This window comes from Typopeltis vanoorti, chromosome 11, assembly GCF_054136105.1.
Source record: "Typopeltis vanoorti isolate ZY-2024b chromosome 11, IOZ_Tvanoo_1.0, whole genome shotgun sequence".
In the NCBI taxonomy this organism is placed as follows: domain Eukaryota; kingdom Metazoa; phylum Arthropoda; class Arachnida; order Uropygi; family Thelyphonidae; genus Typopeltis; species Typopeltis vanoorti.
In genome coordinates, this window is record NC_143559.1 from 31,424,501 (window position 1) to 31,450,077 (window position 25,577).

At 37.3% G+C, this 25,577-nt stretch overlaps 1 protein-coding gene across 3 annotated transcripts in view; it reads right to left on the reverse strand.

Moving 5' to 3' along the window:
- Positions 1–25,577, reverse strand: part of LOC150101414 (uncharacterized) — a 510,839-nt gene that overhangs the window by 110,339 nt on the left and 374,923 nt on the right. For all 3 annotated transcript variants that reach the window (XM_090400454.1, XM_090400453.1, XM_090400455.1), the window contains one exon: positions 16,257–16,353. In XM_090400454.1, coding sequence (XP_090256580.1) covers positions 16,257–16,353 — 97 coding nt within the window. The remainder of the gene's footprint in view (positions 1–16,256; positions 16,354–25,577) is intronic.

A 25,577-nucleotide genomic window follows, 5' to 3' on the forward strand; every position in this document is an offset into this window, starting at 1 on the left:
CAGAGTCGCTAGACAGGAGGTATGGAGGTGTATGAGGAAGAAGGGGGTGTCGGAAAAGTATGTGAGGTTGGTGAAGGAGTATGAGGGAGCAAAAATTCAGGTTAGGTCTAGTGTCGGCATGACAGAGGGGGTTCCCCATTGTCGTAGGGGTCCATCAGGGATCAACTCTGAGCCCCTACCTCTTTGATCTGGTCATGGATGTACTAGTGGAGGATGTCAAGAAGGAAGCGCCAGGGAGCATGATGTTTGCCGATGATATTTTTCTCTGCGAATCATCCTGCGAGAAGCTTGAAAAGACCCTGGAAGAGTGGAGAAAGGTATTGGAGGAGAGAGGCATGAAAATTAACCGGGTAAAGACCGAATATATGTCAATGGGGAGTGACAAAGATATGATCATACGACTCCAGGGTCAAAGGTTAACTTCAGGGAAGAAATTCAAGTACTTTGGGTCGGTCATCAAGAGGAATGGTGACCTGGATGAGGAAATACAGCACCAAATAACATGCAGCTGGATGAACTGGAGGAAGATGAGCGGGATCCTGTGCGACAAGAGAGTGAGTTGTAAGATGAAAGGAAAGCTGTATAAGATGGTGGTGAGGCCAGCGATGCTCCATGGCGTGGAGACGTGGCCTATAACAAAGGCACAGGAGAGGAAGATGGAGGTGGCAGAGATGCAGATGTTGAGATGGATGAGTGGTGTGACAAAGAAGGATAGGATAAGGAATGACTACATCAGAGGAATGATCAAGGTGGGACCAATTAGTAAGAAGGTACAAGAAAGTAGGCTGAGGTGGTTCGGTCATGTAGAGAGAAGGAGTGAGGAGTATGTTGGTAAACGAGTGGAGTGTATGGAGGTGGAGGGAAGGAGGAAAAGAGGCAGGCCCAAACTCAGATGGAGGTATAAGGTGGTAGAGGATCTTAGGGAGAAAGGATGGAGTTGGAAAGATGCTCTGGACCGGAGAATCTGGAAGAAGAAGATTAAAGATGGGAACGCCGACCCCGTCAAACACAGGATAAGGCATAGCGAAAGAAGAAGATAGACCAACACCATATCATGCAGACTTTGAAAACCCAATCCAGAGGAATGGGGTGGTTAATTCTTATTCCTGTAGTGTCCTATGTCTGTATATTGGAAACTGACTGTCTGAATGATATCAGCAGGTTGTGTATGATGCAGCAGTGTCTCAAAAAAGGTGGGCAACTAGTGGCATGGCCCAGGGATCTGTTCTTGGGCTCCTGCTGTTTAACTTGTTTGTAAATGATATATCATGTGAACTGACTGGGGATCTTCAGTTGTTTGCTGATGATGCAAAGTTGGGAAGAATTAGTATGCCGACCTGGTTAGTGGCGTGGTTAGCGTATCTGCTCTCCAGTCAAAAGGCTGCAGGTTCGAATCCCACTGTGAGCATGGATGTTTGTGATTGTCTGTGAAAATACCAGTGGTCAACAGTAGTAGTTGTAGTTGGTGGATTGAGTGGTGCAGATGGAGAGTTGTGGAATAGGTGCCCTCCCTTGATGAGTCTTTGGATTCCATGAAGGTGTCATGTAATAGTAATAATTATAAGTAGCACTGCTGATGGTAATTCCCTTCAGGAAGTTTTGAATGGACTTTTTACTTGAACAAAGGAGTGGGGGGTTGTAGTTTTAATATCAATAAGTGCAAAGTGTTGCATTTTGGAGTGCAGAAATATAAGGCTGTGTATCTATACACAGCCTTATATTTCTATAAGACTGTGTATAGGCACTATATCGATGGTGCCATACTTTGGCACCATCGCTATAGTGCCTATACTATAATGGTTGACTATTGTGCTCAAATCTGGTCACCTGGTTTTCAATGTGATGTGGAGACATTGGAGAGGATCCATAGGCGAGCGACTAAGACAATGTCAGGACTTTGGAATGCTGGCTACGGAGAGAGGTTGAAGAAATGTGGATTGCAGAGTTTAATGGATAGGAAGAAAAGAGGTGATATGATAGAGATATTTAAGTTAGTGAGATGATTTTATTGGATTAATCCAGATGAGATTATAAAAGGAGTAAAAGGCAAGTGGGGAAAAACCTGAAAGTTATGTGAGAGTGTGGTGAAGAGGAGTGTGAGGAGTAGATTTTTTACATCAAAAATTGTCAGCGAATGGAACACATTACCAGAATGTGTTGTTAATGCAAGGAGTGTTAATGATTTTAAGATTCTATATGATAAATATGTTGTCAGTTGAATGAACCTGCCAACTCCATGGGGAGTGTAATAATAATAATAATATCTAGCAGCCATGAATATGTCAATTGGCAGATGAAAGCATTCCTAAAAGAAGGCTACACTGAATAAAGAATAAGAAGCCGAGGACAAACTGGGATCAATGGATATTTCATTCGTTATGAAGAAAATGCCTCTGCAAGCCCACCACATATCCTAGTAGTAACTTCATCCAAAACCTAATATTATAATTATTGTTGCACAGGCACCTCCATGGAATCCTAAGACTCATCGTGGGAGATCCAAACTATCAACACTATATCTGTTGTACTTCTCCTTGAAACCATTAACAGACAAAGCACTTGCAACTCAGGAAACCCATTCCATTCGTTCACCACTCTACAAGTGAAAAATCTAGTTCTACACCCTTGCTAACCACACTCTTATCCAACTTCCAAGGATGACATCTTGTCCCCCCCCCCCTTACTAGCCAAGTGCAGAAACATTTCCTCTGCATCAATTCTACAAAATCCTTTAACTTAAATGTTTCTTTCATATTCTGCCCTTTCACCTATTAACCAACTTTTGCAATCCACAAACTCTCAATTTACCCTCATAGGGCACACTCCACAGACCAATCACTTTTTTGGTCACTCCTCTGATCCTTTCCACCATTTCCTCATCCCCAAGAAACCCAAGTGACCATACCCAAGCACAGTCATCCAGATGTGGTCGTATCACGTCTTTATAAAGAGGAATGATAACTTCTTTATATCTGCTTGTTAGTATGTTCTTCAATAACCAAGTAATCCTGAGCTGCCCTGGCTACTTTAGCAATATACTCTAAACTTCAAACTTGCTATCTACTACTTTCCCCAAATCCCTGGTTTCATCAATTTCCTGCAGTACAGTTTCCTTGATGTGGTACACAGCTTCTAATCTTTCTATCACAAAATACTTAACTTTACACTTTTCCACATTAAACTGACATCCATTATGTTTTACCCATAATGTCAGCCTATTTAAATCATCCTGCAAGCTCTCTACTTCACCTTGATTAACTATTACTCTACCCAACTTTACATAATCAGTGAATAACTGAGTATCTCTCTTCAAATTATTTCCCATATCATTTATGTACAAATTAAATAGTAGTGGTCCCAGCACAGAGCCCTGTGGCACACTACTAGTCACCTGCCTTCTCTTTGATTCTGCTCCTTCATATACTACTTTTTAGTATCTGTCCATCAGCCACTCTATTATCCGTATCACCAGTTTCATATTCATCCCCATTTGTTACAGTTTGTATAATGGAGTTCCATGTGGTATCCTGTCAAATGGCTTTGCAAAATCCAGCAGTATTATTGTATATTAATTTCCTTCATCCAACTCAGCTGTCATTCTATTATAAAAAGTTAGTAAATTACTAAGGCATGACCAACTCTTCACAAAGCTATGCTACCCATCAGAGAGTATCATATTCTTATCCACCCATTCCTGAATTCTATTTGTGACCAATTTTTCAGTAATTTTATCATCACTCCTGAGATACTAATTGGTCTATAATTTGCTACCACAGACTTAGAGCCTTCTTCATGTAGAGAAATTATTTTGTCTCTATCTGGAGAATTTGGAGAGTGGTTGGTGAGTGGAATGTATTGTCTGAGTGTGTCATGGGTGTAGATACACTGAATCAGTTTAAGGCACAGTTGAATGAGCATTGTGTGCAATAATGTGTACCTCCCACGAAGTCTCTGACTCCACGGAGGTCAAATGATGATGATAATAATAATAATAATCTACTTTCTTGGGACTTTGTCAGAGCTTATACTTAAATTAGAGTTAAAGGCATCATCAGTTTGCCTGCTCATTCTCGTAAAATGCAAGTCGATATCCCATCCAATTCCACAGCTATGTTTGCATTCAGATTCTACAATATACTGAGTATCTCCAATTTTTCAATTTCTGTTCTCACATCGGTTCCTGTAACCTCTGTCATAGCAATATCTTTACTTGGATGATATACCCTTGCAAAATGATCACTCAGTAACTGAATAATTTCATCTGCCTTCATTACTTCTCTACCATCTGCACTCATTAAGGTTATCTTCCTTAGCCATTCTTCCTCCTACTTGCTACATAATGAAAAAACTCATTGGATTTCCTTTTGCCTGTTCATCTAATCTCCTTAACATGCTGGTCACCTTTTTCCTTCTATATTTCAACAACATTTTCTTTGTTTGAAGCTCATGCTTAATTTACTCTCCTGACCTTGGGTATACAGTGTGATACTGCTTCCTCCAGATACCCCTTGACTATCAACCATGTACTATGAGCATCCTTCCCTTGCAGATCTTTATGCCATGTTACTGCTTCAAGCTGTCTCTTAAGTGTATCATAATTACCTGTCTTGTAGTTCCACATATACCTCTTCTTAACTGGAATTTCCATACGTTTTGCTACCTCCCAAGTCAAGAAAACATGACCACTTCCCCCAATCAGAGGCAATATAGCCACCTTAGTTATCTGTGTCTTATAATAAAGCTTATGCTATTTTGGCTGTTCACACAGAATAATCAGGACCACATTCAGAGTTACAAAGACAGACCTGTTTGAGAAGTATATTACAATTCAGTATAAGTCAGTTTTACTATAGTTGAGAAACACAGAAAATATGGCATTAATTTCAGAGGAAAACTTTATATTTGGAATGTATGAGAGTCAGATGGATTCTCTTGCTATTGTGTGTAGAGTGATACCCAACTTGTATTCTTGGGCATTATAGATATCAGATAGAACGGAGAAGGGAATTTCAGCAGGTAAGTTGGTGAGCTAAAATGGGTATTGGGGAAACCATTATGGGTATCTGTGGTATTGAGGAAATCATCATGGGTAGCTGGGATATTCAGAAAAATCAAGCAAGATTCCTTCATAAGTTTCTTCATGATGTTTCAACCCTGTCTCCCGATCTTTTTTGAAGTTGCACACCGTATCTCTGTGGTATCCAGAAAATTCACTGAAAATAATTATTTGAAAGACAATTTATCAAACGACAATTTATCAAAAAATAAAAAATAAAAGAAATTATCGAACGACAATTTATCAAAAAAAAAAAAATCCATCAAATAAACAATTAATTGAACAACAATTAATCAAAAATCCAATTTACTGAAAGGCAGTTCATCGAAAAATCACAATTCACCAAAACTACAAATCATTGAATCATGTGAAGTGAAATATTTATCAAAAAGTACTGCAGTTTTTAATGGATTAACTTGTGATGTAATTGAAATTCCCTTCATATATGTTATGTAGATATATGTGGCAATTTTTTTTTTTTTAGGGCTATTCCTTTCAGTCAGTATGCGTTTTGGTTATTTATGTGTATTTTACACAATCTGGAAAAGATTTTGTAAAAAAATCCTAATTATTATTCTACTCTCTCCTCAACTGAATAGTTGATAGGGTAGCAATACTATTTTACTATGGAATAATTACAGAACAAGATGGTTTCCCATTGTCTTCCTTATCCAGCAAGTGTTTTATGTCCATAGATATGTGTGTTCATAGTCTACACACACACACACACACACACACACACACCAGTTATATAGAATGAATTTTATTCCGATTTGTTTGGTATTTGAACCTTTTAGAAAAATTTGCCAAATTGTTTCAGTTTTCAGTTCAACTATATTCAGGGTTACAAAACTATAACATGTCGACATTTTATTATTATTATTATTACGTGACACCTCCAAGGAGTCCAAAGACTGATCAAGAGAGGACACCTAGTATAACTCCGTTTCTACCACTTAATCCACCAACTACAGCAAACCACCACTCATAATCACCTACACCAATGCCATTTACTGCCCACCATAACCACCAGTATTTTTTGTCTGTAAATTGTGTGTGTTCCCAAGGCCAATTTGTTTGTATGCAGGATGAAAAACCCAAGTTTCAGGGAGAAAAAACCCTGCTACCTCCATATGAGATTGGCTAACTCATCTTCAAATGAAAAAAACCCATATAAAGATCCCTCTTGTCACAACGAGAATCAAACTTAGGCCTTTTCCAATCGAAGGGTGCAACATACTGTTGTTTTTCCAATTATAGTACGGAGGGGAATTGTAATAACTCTCTGACTACTTAGTGGAATACATGCAAATATCGAAATTTATAAAATGGACTAGAAGTCTGTGTGATTCAGTTTCAGTTCAAGCTAGATCACTTTCATTATTAGAAAATTTTGATAAAGAAGTTTCAACATGATATTAATAATTATGCTCTGGCTGGATGATATTTAATGAAATTTTTATATAGTTAAGAAATAATATCTTAATAATAATAATATATAATAATAATAATAATAATATATAATAATAATAATAAAATATTAATAATAATATTTTATATAGTTAAGATAGTTATCAACCACTTTAAGACAATAGTTTTCGTGAAAATTAATCTTTCGATGAATTATGAAAGAATTCATCGAAATATTATCAGGGAATTGTTTTCAATTAATTGCATTTGTGATGCATTGTCTTACAACAAACTACCATTCAATAAATTGCTTTTTTGATGAATTGTTATTAGTTAAATTGTTGTTCAATTAATTGTTTATTTGATGAATTGCCATTTGGTAAACTGTCTTTCAATGAATTTTCATGGAACCATCTATAATGTTTCTGCAGACAAAGTATTTGCTACTACTACAGAATAAACTTGTATGAATATTCGGTCATCTTGTTAGTCATTGCCAGTCATCTTTTTCATCTGCTGGGGAGCCTAATAAAAGAGTAATTAATATTTCTGGTTAACTTGTCTCTCTACAGAGGAAATAAATACTTTGTTGATAAATGCTTTCTCTACTGGATTTTTTTTTGGTTGTAAATAAAGCACTATGCGATGTTTCCTCAGATATTGCCAACTGCATTTGTTTTCAAATTGCACAAATTCGTTTCAAGTCCAAGCCTTTATCTCCGAATTTGTCTTAGCCAGAAATGAAGGTTTACTAAGAAAAAACAGTAATCATTTTATTACTAAGGCTGATAAAGAGAAAGCATTGGTATTTCAAGACTTAATATCACAGAAAATAACATCCGCAATTACTCCACATATTGTCCTCTTTCTAATGATCCTACTGCTAGTCAAATAGGAAAAAACTGAATATGCTTGCTGACTATCTGTTGCTTGCATGAGGAAATCAAAAAGAAAAATAAATTTATCATGGGCTCAAAAAAAAATAATAAAATAAAAATAAAATAAAATAAAATAATTGTATGCACTTCCTAAAGTCCACTAAACAAATATTCCATTATATCCTATCATAGACTGCATTGGCTCTCATTGCTACAAAATTGCAAAACACCTTTCTAAATTACTTTTGCCATTCATCGAAATGTGAACATTGTGAATGAGGAATACAGTAGGTATAGGATTAATCTTAGAGGGGAATTTTACATAGGTATGTGGAATGTTTAGGGATCTAATGGAATGTTTTTGGGGGGGGGTTTACAGATGGGTACTCTTGATATTGCCTGTAAAGAGATGGAGAGGTATAAAATTGACATCCTAGGAATTACAGGGATCAGATGGAATGGTGACAGTCGCTTCAAAAGACAAGCATAGTAAGCTAGTTGTTTATTCAGAAGGTAACTCAAAGAATCATGGGGATAGCTGTGATACTGAAGACAGTTCAGGCAAGAACCCTTCCTGGTTATAATCTCTTTAATGGCAGGATACTTTGTATTAGATTTAAGGCTCATCCTACCAATGTGGCAATCGTGGTAGCACCCACACAGATAGGCCTGATGAAGAGAGTAACAAATTCTATGGAAACTTACATATTGTTTTGGACTGCCTAACAAGTAGAGATGTACTTACATCTTAGGGGGGCTTTAACACAAAAGTGGGAATGAGTATAAGATTTAAGCTTGAGTGTGGAATGTTTGGTCTGGGTGAACATAACACCCAGATTGAGGAAGTCAGCAAGTTCGAATACGAATTCAATCCATTATTAATATGAAGAATTGCTGCTCAGAAGACGTCAGAAGAAGAAAAAGATTAAGAATGGCTAAAACAATGGTCAGATACTTGTCTAAAATCTGGAAGAATTGATCTATCTCCAAGTTGAGGATTTTGGATGTAGCTGTTTTTCCAACAGCAACTTATGAATGTGAGACTTGGAACCTAGAGAAGTCTGATTAGAAAAGGAGAGCTGGTTTTGAGAAGTGGTGTTACAGAAGGCTGTTGAGGATATATCATATACTGAAAGCAGACAAATGGATGAGTACTAGAAAGGATCAGTAGAACTTTAAGGCTCCTTAAGGATATTGACAGAAGAAAGTAGAAATACTTTAGATACACTGAAAGGATGGAAGGAGGACTTCTCAGAACAGTAATAGAAGGTGAAGTTCCTAGAAAAAGAGGAGGAGACAGACAGATGGTGTGTCCGAAGTGACTGATCTTCAGAGAGTTAAAGCCTCCTTAAAGCATACAACAGGAGCTGACTCTTGGGTGAGGACTGGTGTGACACATCACCAACACATCTGAGTGACCATACAGCATCTATTGATGCCCAATGAACAAATGGATGGATTCATGGGAAAAAATCCTCTATTTATTAAGAACAGTTCTCATATCCAAGAAAGACATCAGAGTTTGTCTTTGTCCTGGTGATCTCTTATTCAGTTTAGATGTTGTGTATAAGTCCAGTGTTTCATTTAAACACTGGACTTCCTCCTACAAGACTTTCTTGCAGATCTTGTTCACATTTGTTTCAATATTGGAATACAGTGAATCACTTTAAAGCTTATTTATTTGTAGGATTTTCACCTAAGTTTCACAGATATCTTTAGTACAGAATTACAGAAAAAGAATCAAACAATAACGGAAAATTCTAAAAAGCCCCACCTTTTTAGTAGTTAATGTAAGATATCCAAAATAGTCAATAATTTCCTAACAAAAAAAAATAAATAAAAAAATAATTTAATTTAATTAAAAATAAATAATATATATATTATAAAATAAGAACATAAAGTTAGGAAAGATTAGCAAATTTAAATAGTACTATCTCACATGAAGGAAGACGATGGAGTAATATTTCACAAGTTTCTTTATAGTGACATTCTCAGAGGAAGCAACTTATATGAAGAATTTTGTCTTGTTCCAGAGAACTTTATCTTTAATGAAAATAACATGCTCAGCAAGTTCAGATTATTCAGGCTCTTGATATTTAATATAAGACTTACATTCTTCAAGATGAATAAAAGATCCTCTAGTTTATCCAAAATACGAACAAAAGCAAGGAATCTGTAGATGCATGGAAAACCAAGAGGTGGAAGCTTATCCTTAGGAGAAGCAAGAAAGGTGGAGATTTTTCAGATGAGAGCAAAAAAGCAATTAAAATACATTCATTTGAATGTTTTTTTATTGTTTCAAAATTTTCACTATGCATTCAGAAATGCTTTGCACATAAGAAATAGGAATGAGAGTTATTTCCTCTGGATTAGAAGAGGCAGAGATTCCATAACTGTTAACATATTTATTTTTTATGAAGAAATCATTAAAATTTGATAAGGTGGATTTGATATGTTGTAATTCTTTTCTGTAAAAGTTCGTTAGAAGAACTTAAGCATGAGAATGATGTAATAAGGTCTTAATAGTTCCAGCCTTTCGACTAGGATGTTGGTAAGATTCAGCATGGATATAGCGACCTGTATGAGTCTTAACTGAAAATTGTAAGCTGCCATCTAGTTGATAAAAATTAATAGATCTAAAAAGCCTATTTGATCATATCTATCTTTTTTCCAAGGTGAATGGCATCGTAGGATGAAATCCATTTATTTTGGAATGAAGCTGCTGTAACTCAGAGGAAGAGCCATTCCTATGAGAATATTTCACCTAGACCCTACACATTGGTACAGATATGTGGATGATATCTCTAATCATCCATTAAATCTCCAATCCATTAAACTCTGTAATCCACATTCCCTAAACTGCTCTACATAACCCAAACTCTTTAGTCCTAATATCACTTTGGTGATTCATCTCTGGACTCTTTCCAATTTTTCCACATCACAATGAAAACCAGGTGACCAAATCTGGGCACAATAGTTCAAGTGTAGTCTGCCCTGTGCTTTATACAGTGATACAACTACCTCCTTATCCCTGCATGTCAGTGTACTTGTTATTTTAGCAACAATACAATGTGCAGTCTCTGCAACACTTGCAATATGTCCCCTTCAGTCTACTGTCAACAATCACTCCCAGATCTCAAATATCATACATTTAGTGCAGTACAATACCATCAATATAGCAGTCTTATATTTCTGCACTCCAAAAACAACACCTTGCACTTATTAAGATTAAAACTACAACCCCACTCATTTGTCAAAGCCAAAAGTCTATTCAAATCAATCTTCCTAAAGGAAATTAACATTCAGCAGTGCTCCTCATAATTTTCCACAACTTCGCATCATCAGCAAACAACTGAAAATTCCCACTTTCAACATGAAATATTTACAAATAAGTTAAACACCAGGAGTCCAAGAAGAGAACATTGGGCACAACTGATTACCCATCTTTATTGAGCCACTTCTCCATCATACCCAACTTCTTAGTATCATTCAGAGAGCCAATTTCCAATCCATCTAAATCAATAAACTATCTATTCCTCTATTCCCACCCTTTGCAGCTTGTAGACCAATTATCATGTGGAATCTATCAAACACTTTTGCGATTTGAAGACGGACGCGATTTGAAAAGCTCCTGATTCAGATAAGTTTTACTAGGAATAATTAAGTATATATGCATAATTGTTTAAGTAAGAGCGGCTGTAAACGTTGTACGCTACCGATATTATTAGTGTGGGGGTTTTTTCTTGCCTAAACTAAATACGAAATCGTTATTATTAGACCTAGTAACCTGCAGAGAAAAAAAAAAAAAAATGGCGGCGGCATTGTCATTCCATGATTTTAATTTAGATTTCAGTCGTTTCGTTATGTGTGAGGTCTGTTATATGTATTCCTTCAATTACATAAATGATTTGTGGATGTTTAGTGTGGATGGAAGAAGGGTGTGTGCGAAGTGTGACCTGAACAAGGAATTGATGAATGCGAATATGAAATTGATGACAGAAATTTCTAGTACCGATTGTATCGCGAGTGCACGTTTGAAAGAGGATGGTGAAAAAGAGAAGCGAAAAAATGTTAAAAAATCAGGAAAAAAGAAAAAGAGCGATTTGACAACCGTAACGGATGTTAAAAGGGACGAAAGTGAGGTGGAAAGAAATGAAATTGAGAGAACGAATGAAAGTACAAATGGCGTGATGCAGAAATCGAAAGTAAAAAAAATCGAAATAATGAATGATAGCGAAAAAAGAATGAATGATGGCGAAAGTTGGACGCATGTTGGAATGAAAGTACTGAACCAAAGAAAGATGAATGACAGTAAAACTAAGAAGAATGATAGCGAAAGTTGGACGCATGTTAGTTCGAAAGTACGGAAACAAAGAAAGATAAATGAGAGTGAATGTAAGGGGATGATCAGGGATCAAGAGGAAACAGATGGAATTGCAAAGGGTTCTAAAATAAAGAAGCAGAAAGGGAAACAACCCCAGTCCAGCATGGAGAGATCACATCGAGTGATTGGTATCAGTGGAACTAGCTGTAGATCCAGAAATGAGTTGTTGTGTTTGTATACCAATGCTAGAAGTATAAGAAACAAGGAGGATGAAATGGTTGCACTAATTGCATCTGTGCACCCAGAGATTGTCGGAATAAGTGAGCCATGGTTAGATGAGGACGACATCCTGACAGGAATAGAGATGGAAAGGTATGATGTGTTTCGGGAGGATAGAAGGGGTAAAAAGGGAGCGGGAGTGCTGTTGATGATAGAGAAAGAGTTATGTCCATACAAGGTAGAGTCCATACATGCAAGAGGTAAATAGGGCCAGTGGTTTTGAGGCAGTATGGTGTGAGATAGAGGTGAATAGAATCAGATACTTGGTGGGATGTTGTTATAGACCTGGTAATGTGGATGGTGGTGATAGTGAAATGTATAGTCAAATAAGCCAAGCAAATAAGAAAATGGTGATCATTATGGGTGATTTTAATTATGGCAATATAGACTGGAATGAAGAGATAGCAAATGGAAGTAAAGAAAATGAGTATCTTGAGTTTTTGAGGGATAACTACCTCAGACAGTATGTAACAGAGGGCACACGAGGATTAAGGGTCTTGGATTTGGTCATCTCATCGGAGGATGTAATTATCAATGAGGTGTCAAATCATCCACCAGTTGGTGAAAGTGACCATGAGGTGATTACCTGGGTGGTTGCCACAGTGCAAGGACCCCTGTGAGAAAAGGGTATATGTGGAACTACAAGGGGGGTGATTATGAAGAGCTCAGGAGACAGCTTGCAGGTGTAGCATGGAATGAGGAGTTAGCTGGAAAAGAGATCAATGCAGCTTGGGGGATTTTCAAAAACTACTTAGTAGATGCAATGTCTAAATGTATACCATGGGTGAGAAGGTTAAATAAGGTAGGTGTAAGATGGATGAATAAAGAGATTAAGCATGCAATATAGCGAAAAAGGGCATTGTGGAGGCAGCATAAGAAAAGTGGAAGTAACCAATTTCATGAGGTCTACAAAGACCAGGCAAGGAGGGTGACTTGGTTGGTGAGAGTAGCTAAAGAGAGGTATGAACAACAGTTAGCTAATGAAGCAAAAAAGAATCCTAGGGAGTTCTTTCAATATATAGCCAGCAAAAGAAAGAATGATTATGGAAGGATGACATTGATTGGAGGAAATGGTATAAAGACAGCTGTTGCAGAATGTGTGGTGGAGATACTTAATGAGCAGTTCACATAGATCTTTCAATCTTGTGAATGTGACTTCATGGAGAGATTAAGGGCAGTTGATGATGGGGAGGAGAGATTGACTGTAAGTGAGCAAGAGGTGTTTGGGGAGTTGAGTAAACTAGATGTAAATAAGGCTGTGGGACTTGATAATATATCACCGCGTATTCTGAAGGAATGTGCCAGAGAGTTGACACCTGCCTTGACATATTTTTTTAATACAAGTCTTGTTGCACTTGGTCAAGTCTCTAAAGAGTGGAAGGAGGGTAAGATTGCGCCACTTCATAAAGGAGGTGATCGAACTCAAGCATCCAACTATAGGCCTATCTGTGTGTCAGGTATTGTGGTTAAGTTGTTGGAGAAGCTTGTGAGAACTAGGATCCAGAGTTGGGTTGACAACAATGGTATAATCTTTGATGGACAGCATGGATTTGCTAAAGGGAGGTCATGTTTTAGTAATCTGCTTACTTATTACAATAAAGTGACTGCTTCCTTGGACAGAGGAGAAAGATACACAGTAATATACTTGGATTTCGCAAAAGCTTTTGATAGAGTACCTCATGATAAGTTGACAGTCAAACTAGAGCAGATGGGGTTGGATATTAGATTAGTGCATTGGATTGGAGACTGGCTATCTGATAGGTATCAACAAGTTGTGTATGGGGGTGCAATATCCAGGAAAAGGAAAGTCATTAGTGGAGTGCCTCAGGGGTCTGTTTTAGGGCTATTACTATTCAACTTGTATATTAATGATATTGGCGAAGATTTGGATGGAGATATTCAGTTGTTTGCAGATGATGCAAAGTTGGGACGAACCGTAAAGAGTAGTGAAGATGTTGTGGCCTTGCAAGAAGACTTGAATAAATTTGAGTGATTGGGCAAGCAAATGATGATGCGAGTTCAATGTTGCAAAATGTAAGGTTTTAAAATTTGGAAAACAAAGATGGGATGCAGAATTTATGCTTGGTGAGAATATATTGTTGGAAGTAGAGGAAATAAGAGATCTGGGGGTGATAGTGGATAAGGATCTAAAATTTAGGGGACACATTGCCAAAATTGTGAAGACAACACAAAGACTTCTGGGAATGATGAAGAGGACACTGACGTGTAGAAGTAGGGAGATTCTTGTTCCCTTGTATAAGGCTTTGATTAGGCCACACATGGACTATTGTGCCCAGATTTGGTCACCTGGTTTTCAGAAGGTTGAAGAGATGTTGGAAAGGGTCCAAAGGCGACTGACTAAGGTAGTTTCTGACCTCTGGAATGTCGAGTATGAGGAAAGATTGAAAAGATGTAATTTGCAGAGTCTAGTGGAGAGAAGGAAGAGGGGAGATATGATAGAGACCTACAAGTTGGTAAGGGGTTGTTATAGGATCAATGGTGGAGAAGTTCTACAGAGAATAGTTTGAGATCAGGGGAGAACCAGAGGTCATCCTTTTAAACTGTATAAAGAGGGTGTGAGTAGGGGAGTGAGAGGCAGATTTTTTTCGTGCAGAGTTGTGAGTGATTGGAATGCCTTGCCTGAGAGTGTGGTGTCTGCAAGGAGTTTAAATGTGTTTAAGAAACAGTATGATGAGATGTGTGTGAGATAAAAGGACCTCCTAGATGAGTCTTTGACTCCATGAGGTCTTGTTTAATAATAATAATAATAAGTTCAAGAATATCACTGATGCATGGATGAGTCTTAACTGAAAATTGTAAGCTGCCATCTGGTTGATAAAGAATTAGTAGATCTAAAAAGCCTGTGCTCCTTACTTTATCATAAAATGCAAGTACATTGCTAAAGCACCTACCCTTTATAAATACATGCTGACCATCATAAAGGATACTATGTCATCATATCAACCCAATCCTGTATTCTATTCCTAACCAGTTTTTCCCATACTTTTTCCACAACTGCAGATACACAGATCAGCCTATAATTGGAAATTTCTATCCTAGACCCATGCTTGTGGAGTGATAGTATTTTGCCTTCTTTCCACTCCTTAGGAATCATATCCAGTGCAGGATTTTCATTAAATAACCACAGTTAACTGTTTTGCACATTCCCACAACCTATTAACAGATACCCCAATAACATCTGACACTTCTGATTCTTTCACTTCCAATTCTCCTAATACTTGCCTTCCTTCTACATATTGCACAGCATCATATACACAAGTATGATATATACTGGTGTAAATGATAAAGTGCTCATTTAATAATTCCACTAAATCCTTTGCAATTATCACTCTGCTACCATGCGTCCATCAACATGAACTTGCCATAATTATTCTTTCTCTTGCTTGCATAGTGGAAGAATTCCCTGGAATTATCCCTGACCTGATTAGCCAGTCTCCTCTTGTATTGCACCTATTTTTTTGTTTACCATGCTTGTCACCTTCCTAGTTTGCACTTTCAACTCCTCATGGATCTCATCGCCACGAACTGTCATGTACTTCCTGCATAACATTTTTTTTTACAACACAGCTTGCTTGATTTCACTCTTCATCCATTTCACTATTACCACTCTATTTATTTGCTCACCTCTTGGTATACAGTTATACAATGCTTGTGTGAGATAACTGCACTATGAATTCTCATGCACTGTCACATCTTTTCTGCACAGCTCATCTACTCAATGTATTGATGCTAGTTAACTGCAGAGCTTCCCATATTCATCTACTATATAATTCTACATATATCCTTTTTTGGTAGTAACTTTTCCTGTTTCAGCACTTCCCAAACAACTATCTCATGATCATTCCCACCAACCAGCAGCAGTGTTAATACTTCATTAACAACCAGGTCTTGTGAAGATATCACCAAATCCAATTACTCAAAAACCTCGAGTTGTTCTGTCACATGCTGCTTAATATAGTTATCCCTCAGAAATTCAACAAACGTACTCTCCTTCTTCATTCATTTTGTTCTGTTAATGACATTATTTTTTCCCTTTTCTTTCCAAGAGCATCTGATTTTGCAATCATGTTACCTTGTTTTGGTCAAAGTAAGTAAGAAGTAATGTAACTTACATACTTTAAAATGTACACACACACACACACACACTGACAGTATTTTAATTATGTATATTAATTAAAAACAGACATTATGTTGAAATCTAGAATTATGATTTCCTTTTAATTGCTACAGATCTTTTATAGCTTTATGGAAACAGTAAAATATTAATATGAAAAAAATGATCACATACTTTGACAGTGTCATCATACATAAAGTGAGAAAGAGGATTGCATATAGTTCTCCAAATCATCTCAGGTGGAACAGGAATTATGCCTTTACTAAAATAACTATAAAATATCACAGTTAGTAACAGAAGCTGGGCATTAATTTACTCTGTTCAATTGATAACAAAGAATTAATACAGCAAAGAAAATTTTTAATTAATACAGGCATAGATAATTTTATGCTGACTACTGTTCATCGTAAGGTTAATACAAAGGTTGTAAATAAATTAGTGGCAACATGTGCACAAATGTAAAATAGTTTATTTATCAAGTCTATTCATTTACATCCCTTCAATGTAATTGCCTGCCATGTCCTCACCTGTTTCCAAATTTGTGGTCAGCAGAGTGTTGTCTGTTGATATCAATGATAGTGTGGCCTACTGTTTGAAGAACCTCTTACATATCACGAAACCACAGACCTCTGAGGGATTCTTTCATTTTGGGGAACAAGTTGAAGTCACAAAGACTCATGTCCAGTGAATATGGAGGATATTCCAATACTTCCAATTTCCACCTGTCAAACATCTCTATCACCATAATAAAGTTAGTTTAATCCTTTATCCAAGTGTAAGCAAACAAAGTTTGCACCAGAAGTATCTTCAGGATGGAGGCAACTCATGGTAAAGGTGGACCAAGCTCTCATCACTCCTTGTATTAGTATCTCTCATAATGTAAAGCACATCTCCCTGCAGACATGTATAATGCTATGCATTAAGGGAAGGGCCACTACCTGGACCGGTTTCGACCTTTACTGAGGTCTCATCAATGGGAGCTAGATCCAGAGGTGGTGATACTAAGGTGGAAGCAATGGAGAAGTCATATTTACCTATACAAGTTGCCAAAAGGTGTCTCACCTTATTATTAAATTACTCTGGATTTAGAAAAAGATGTTGGAAGTTTTTTTTCACTTGGTTAGACTATAATAAATTTAGTTTAATCCTTTATTCAAGTATAAGCAAACAAAATTTACACCTGAAGTATCTTCAGGACTGAGGCAACTCGTGGTAAAGGTGGACCAAGCTCATCACTAATTGTCGCAGTATCTCCCATAATGCAAAGCTCATCTCCTTGCAGACATGTATAATGCTATGCTTTAAGGAAAGGGCCACTACCCAGACCGGTTTTGACTTTTATTGGGAGCCAGACCCAGAGGTGGTGATACCACTGATGAGACCTCAATAAAGGTCGAAACTGGTCTGGGTAGTGGTCCTTTCCTTAATGTATAGCATTATACATATCTGCAAGGAGATGAGCTTTGCATTATGGGAGATACTACGACAAGTAGTGATGAGAGCTTGGTCCACCTTTACCACGAGTTGCCTCAGTCCTGAAGATACTTCAGGCGCAAGCTTTGTTTGCTTACACTTGAATAAAGGATTAAACTAAATTTATTATAGTCTAACCAAGTGGGAAAAAACTTCCAACACATCTATCATCAATTGTGACACATGACATCATGCATTGTCATGCAACAAACACAGTGGAGAACCCATGAAAACATGTGGTTGTTTTCTCCTTAAAGCTGGATGCAAATGATGTTCCAGAAATCATCACTATATTAATGCACAGTATGTGCATTAACAGTTTGCCCTTGGGGGCACACCATGATAAAGAATTACATCTTGAATGTCATAAGCACTATCAGCATAACTTTAACTTTGCTTGGTTCCCAGTGAAGTTTTTTTGGACAGATCATGAACGGCAGCATTTGATGGATTACTCCTTCGGTTCAGGCTCATAAGCCCTTACCCAAGTTTCATTAATGGCTATGGTATGATTCAAGAATGCATTTTCACATCATTCCAAATGAAGGCCAGCAATAGCATGCCTGTGCCATTTCTGCATCTCAGTCAAGTGATGTGAAACCAAACAATCTGAAATTTTGCATATGCTGTGCCTCTCTTTTAGGATGTGCCAAACACTTTGGTGGTTTATCCCAGTTTCCTAGGCCAACTGGTGTACAATTCATTACCAATCAACCATGAGGAGTCCCCAAACAAGCTCAACATATTAATCTGAAATGGTGGGTTGTCCTGCAGAGAGAGAGATTTTCATAAGATATTGCCCCACACAAGATGCACTGCCCTATCTTGTGACAGTCCGTTACGGTACAGCACTGTTGCCTGATGCTTCCCTAAGGCTACAATAACAGATGCTTGCAGTTTTACCTCATGGACCTTGATTCAGGATCATTGTTCTAATCTTCTGAACATACCTTAGAGCACTGCACACTGAGACGTTGAATTTAACCACTTTTCCACACAAGTAGACTTGTTAGAATGAGCTGAGCATTTATGTACAGTACATACAACTAGCACCTCTATCTGTCAAGAGTAACATTTGAGTTACCAACTATGTCTCCTGACAGTGTTGCCACTACTTTATTGACAACCCTCGTAGTGGTTGTCAATAAAGCAGTACCACCCCAGTCCAGAATAATCTTCTAAATGGTTTTAGAAACATACAGTACGAAAAATTGAACTTAACGATACTGAACACAACTTTAATAACACAAAATATATATGCCCAAAAATGGTATATATGGTAATCAACAAGCACTCTTCCTGAACAAAGTAAATCAAAATACTTTCCCTGAACAAAGCAAAGCTTTCCAAATCCATCATTATCTTTATGTGGCACATTGGAAAAAATTTTAAAACAACTTAGTAATTATGACTTATGAACTACATATAAACTTGCTTGTAAATTAGCTTTTTCTTTCTTTCTTCATACAATGAAGAAAGTGTGGGCTAAGAGATTTGTTTTGTAACAAATCTCTTATTTATTTTAGATAATCCAGAAACCCTGATTTAAGAGACAAAACACAAAACCTTTTAAAGTCATTTCAGGCCTCTAATAAGAGTAGTGGTAGTGATATCACACAAGACAATGAAATCTTCTTCCACTGAAACACATTCACAATCATCCATCATGCCCATTACAGGATTCACACCTGCAGCCAGTTTGTTGGAGAATGAATGCATTAAACACTCAGCCAACCAAGTCAGTCCTTTATGGTAACTGAAAAATTCTGTAAATGATCTTCAAGAGATCTGCAGCATCCATAAAAAGAGAAGAACGTATTATAAATCAACTCATCTTCCCCTCACACAACACACACACACACACACATCATTATCATGTTGGATTCAATGGCCTGTCACACCCACTGGAAAGCAGTAGATTCTATGATGTGGTGATGAAACAGGTGAAATATATTAGGCGAGCAAACCTCTCAAGATTTCTATTCTCTCTTGTGCACAAACTTTAGTGGATAGAGAAATCACAAAGACTGCCTGGGATGGGATGTTAATGTTGTGCATGATTACACAGTTTTCAAGTCAGTCTACCAGGTTGCTTAAATTTTTTTTTATATTGGATGATGTCATTTTATAGTATGCTTTAAGTAAACCACAAAGATATTCAAAAGGACATATTCTGGACATTTATTCCAAGAATGCATTAACTACCATTCTATTCAGTCTTGTATGCAATTTCTCTTTTTGGCTAATGTTTTTATGGAAGAGACAACAGAAATTCTGATAGATATGTTTGTCTCCTGACATAGTTTCTGTGCTTCATCACTGAACAGAATTTACTGCTTTCTGATGGATGGACTACCATTAAACAGGTGTTTGGTTTGTTAATAGGATGAACATACTCTGCAAAACTTCCATATATTTGTGAACATCTAAGCAACTGGCATCCATCAATCAAATTTATTATTATTACCACTGTGACACCTCCATGGAGTCCAGTGACTCCTCATGGGGATGAGGGGTATGTCAAACCCACTATTTATTAACTCAATCTTTGCTGTAGCCGCCACAGCACAATGGGAAGAATAGTGGAACATTGCGTCCTTCAATTGGAAAAGACGCATGTTCTATTCTATTCATAACAAGGGGAATCCTTATGTGGAATTTTTCAGTTGAAGGCGATTTAGCCGATCTCATATGGTGGTAGCAAAGTTTTTTTTTCCTGGAAACTTGGGTTTTCCATCCCACATACAGACAAATCGGCCTTCAGAACACATATGCAATTTACAGGCAAAAAATACTGTTGTTGGTGATGATGGACGATAGATGGCAGTTGTGTTGTAGTTGGAGAATTAAGTAGTAGTGGAGAGGGTGAGATGTATTTAGTGAAGTAGAGTAGTGTGCCCTCCCACGATGAGTCCTTGGACTCCATGGAGGTGTCACGTAATAATAATAATCTTCCATCTACACACTGCATAAACTATCACCCAAAACAATATTTCTGTCTTACTAGTTGTTGAATAGAGACATGTGTTAGACATACTATATTTTTTGAATAATGGCCTCAAACATGTAATTAAAAACTAAACATAAATTAGGAGTAATAAATTATATTTGGAAAATATAATATTTCTGTCTGTTAACTGTATGTGCTCTTCAGCCTTTTTCCTTACATGTGGGATGAAAAACCTGAGTTTCTATGAGAGAAAAAAAAAAAAAGCTATCTTCATATGAGATTGGCTAACTCATCTTCAACCAAAAAAGTTCATATAAAAATCCTTCCGATAAGGATGAAACATGAAACTTGCATCATATCCAATCAAAGTGCACATTATCCCATCATTCTTTTAACAGAACTATGGAGGTACAATGCAAGCTAACTAAATTTACTATATGATTAGAACAGAATGGTATTATTCCATTACATTCTTAGATGCAAAGATTTTAAAAATGTAATGATAAAATCTCCATTTCAGTCAACTGTAAGTATACTAATACATACAGATGCTAGTTCTCACCATGCTTGAAGCTACAAGTCACATTATGAGACATAAAAGCATCATGTCACTTGGTTATAATGAAACTTTACCCACCTTAATAGTGACAGTTTATTTAACAGTATTAATCACAACATAGAATATAAGAAAATAATTATTTACTTATTTGCTAATATTTCACTAGTAGTATATTGAACATCTTCAGAGAATAGCCACAGTTTGTCACAGTACATGAAACAGCAACAATTTGGAATAACAGTGAGACTAGTTAAAAAAAAAAAAACTGTAATGAACAATGCAAGGGACTAAAGTCCTATTTGGCACTATCTATTGTTGTATAAAAATAGAGAAAAAAAGCAAGTATTCATTTATCTTAAAATGACAGCCTCCCAGATTTTTGGTAAATTGATACAGCCATACTAGTTGAGGTTTGGAGAATATTTTGAAGTGCTGCTGATTCTCAAAACCATCTCTCTGACTTATGACTTCAGCATAGCACTTTTGTCTTCTTCTATCTGAACCTGTGTTAAGGGGTATCCAGAGTATGATCTGCTAGTCCTGACTTACCATAACAACAATGCCAAATGTATATTTTATGTTCTCCGAGACAAATGTCAACAGTTCTTCCTGTCTGTCCATAGTAATCCAAGTCACAAGTACAGATCACTTCATATACTCCTAGATCTGATAAAGGATAAAGTTTGCACTTAGATGAACAGATGAGAGTTGCCAATTTGACATATAGTTTAAATGTGGTGCAGAGCTAATATTTATTAAGCACTCTAGATATCTTTTCAGATGTGCTCTGAATATATGGAATGGTAACAGTTTTGCTCTAGTCTTGTGTATTAGGCAATAAAGAGAATTTCTGGGAGGCATTTAATATTTTTTGTATTCTTTGGAGATTATAGCCATTTGCTAAGAAAGTGACACAAGTGAGTGACTTCAGTGGTAAGAGCATTGGAACAGATAGCTCTGGCTCTGTTAGTTAGTGTTTGTTTTTAGGAAACCATACTGTTGAGCTGGATGATGGTGTGATTGTTTGTGCAAATATCTTCCTGTATGTATAGGTTTTCTATAAACAGAAGTTAATGAACCATCAGGAAAGTGTGTGACTAGTGTATTTAGGATGAGCAGACAGTCATCCCTTCCTGTTCCATTGTGAAGTAGATTTTAGGATATTGGCTATTTAAATGCACTAAAAATGTATCTAATAGGTCTGGACCATGTGGCCAAATAGCAAACACATCATCAACATAGTACAGCCAAACCACTGTATTGAACGTGACTGTATTCATAGCTTGGTTTTCAAAGTTGCCGGCCTGGCTGGCCGAGAAGTTAGCGTATCCACTCTCCATCCAAAAGGCTGAGGGTTCGAATCCTGCCATGGGCTTGGATGTTTGTGATTGTCTTTGGAAATACTAGTGGCTGCAGTAGATGGCATTGGTGTAATTGCAGTTAGTTATAGTTGGTGGATTGAGTGGTGGAGACAGAGTTGTAGAGCAGCTGCTCTCCCTCGATGAGTCTGGACTCCCTGGAGGTGTCACATAATAACAATAATAAAGTTTTCTATGTAGAAATTGCTAAAGGGGAGAGAAAGGTGGGAACCCACTGCTATCCCATCTAGTTGTTTGTATATCTTCCCTTTTCATGCAAAATAACCTGCATGTACAGTAAATTTAAATAATTCAAATATATCTGGGAAGAAATATAACTTTAGCAAATCTAGGGTTTCTATTAATGGGACATTGGTAAATAGGGAAGTAATATTAAAACTAATCATTATGCCAATATATGACCTGCCTCCAGTTACAGCCATTAACATTGATAACAATTCATAACAGTAACAATTGTATATCGTAATAACTAAAGCAGACAAAGGTAATACAACTGTGGTTATGAATTTAGCTCAATATGAAAACAAAATGCACATACTTTTAACAACATCAGTCTATGGACCAAATCACAGATTATAATATTACTAACTCTCAAAAGAATAAAATTCACAAATTACTGAAAAAGTCACTTCCTGACCAAAAGAAAAGGTTAACAAACTTGAGCCTTTTCATATAAAAACACCCAGAATATATGGAGCATATGAAATTCACAAACAAGATACACCCCTACACTGAATTGTGGATAGCATAAACAGTCCTACATGGGAGAGAGAGAGTGACCATATGGTTTCGACTTGAAAAATGAATAGACATGCAGGAGTATCAAAGAGATGGGAATGTACGTGGAATTATAAGGCAGGTGATTATAATAGTCTAAGACGTCAACTTGGGGAAGTTTCATGGAGGGAGGAATTGGAAGTCCGTGATATCATTCATGCGTGGGAAATTGTGAAAGAATATTTGTTAGCAGCAACAGTAAGTTGTATACCACGAGTGAAGAAAAGGAGGACACAATTTGGAGTAAAGTGGATGACAAACAATATTAAACAGGAATTGCATGTGAAAAAGAGGCTATGAAAGAGATATAAGGAGACAGGTGAAGAGAAGATGCATGAAGAATATAAGAGTGACTAGTATGGTAAGGAAGGCAAAACTGAAATATGAGAGAAGATTGGCTCTAAGATCCAAAGAAAATCCTAGGGAATTTTTTAGCTATGTGGCCAGTAGGAGGAGAAATGACTGTGGAAGTATGATATTGTGGGATAACAATGGGAATATAGTGACTGATACAGAGGACATAGTGGAATTATTCAATGAACACTTTATTGGAGTATTTCATCCTGGAGGAGTCAGTTTTAATACTAGAGGGATAGGGCAGGTTTGAGGTTTAGAGGTACAGAAGGAGAGTGTGCTTCAAATACTGAGTACTTTGGATGTCAGTAAAGTTGTGGGACTGGATGGTATTTCACCACGAGTTTTGAGAGAATGTGCTAGGGAACTGACAGTGCCTTTGACCGGGCTTTTCAATGTAAGTCTGGCTGCGGGAAAGGTGCCCATGGAATGGAAGGAAGGTAAAATAGGGTCATTGCATACGGCGGTAGCAGATTGGAAGTGTCTAATTATAGGCCAGTTTGTGTGTCATCAGTAGTTGTTAAGATCTTGGAGAAAGTAGTGAGGGACTGTACACAACATTGGGCAGATGAGGGTAATGTTAGAGAGTCAACATGAATTTGTGAAGGGGCGCTCTTGTTTTAGCAATATGCTAGCCTTTTATAATAAAGTTACAAGAGCATTAGATGAGGGAAAGGCATATACTGCTATTTTCTTAGACTTAGCAAAGGCATTTGACAGGGTGCCACATGATAAGATGATATTTAAGTTGCAGCACATGGGTCTGGATGTCAGATTGGTCAAATGGATTCAGGATTGGTTGTCCGATAGGTATCAGAGAGTTGTGTATGGTGTGGCAGTTTCAAGGAGGTAGAGGGTTACACAGGGCTCAGTACTGGGACCTATATTGTTTAACCTTTATATCAATGACATTGTCAGTAGATTGCAAGGGGATATTCAGTTGTTTGCGGATGATGCGAAGCTGGGAAGGGTTATTAGCAATAGTGCAGATGTGGTAGCCCTCCAAGAGGATTTGAATAAGCTAGATAGGTGGGTAAATGAATGAGGGTTTCGGTTTAATGCAGCAAAATGTAAGGTCTTGAGGCTTGGGAAACATCGATGAGATGCTGCATACTCTATGGGAGGAGTTATACTGGAGAAAGTAGGGGTGACAAAAGATCTGGGGTTGATGATTGATAGAAACCTGAAATTTAGGGGACATATTGCAAAGGTGGTGAAGGTAACACAGAGGATTGCTGCAATAATGAGAAGGACACTGACCTGTAGAGATAAAAGGGTTATCATTCCATTGTATAAGACTCTGATCAGACCAAACTTAGATTATTGTTCTCAGATTTGGCCCCCAGGATTTGAAGGGGGCCACTTTCCACAATTAACTGTGGAAAGGGTACAAAGGCAGATAACAATGATAGTTTCAGTACTGTACAATGTTCAGTTATGAGGATCGGCTGAGGTGGACTGCAGAGTTTGGTGGATAGAAGGAGAAGTGATATGATTGAGAATTTTAAACTGTTGAAAAGGTGGTTACAATGTTGACACTGGGGAGTTCTTTCGCTTAGTTGAACAGAGGGAAGGAGTGATGACAAGAGGCCATTCCTGAAAGTTACGAAAGGAAACTGTGAGCTAGAGGGTGAGGAGTGGTTTCTTTTCATGGGGGATGGTTGAACCATGGAATGCATTACCTGATGGAGTGGTGAGAGTGAGAACAGTCAATGAGTTTAAGGAGTGGTATGATAGACTTTGTGTTTCTTAGGGTGGGGGGGGGGGACCTCCACTCGATGAGTCTTGATAGCCTTTGGGCTTCTTAGGAAGGACCTCCCATGATGAGTCTTTTGACTCCATGGAGGCCTGGATAATAATAATAATAATAATACAAACTTGCTACTAAACATCTAGAAAAATTGCTACCCCTGCATATCTTCCTTCTTTGTTAAAAATTCTGTTTACCTAAAAAAAGTATACTAAAAAAAGCATCTTAAAAAATTCAGACATGGAGGCCTGGA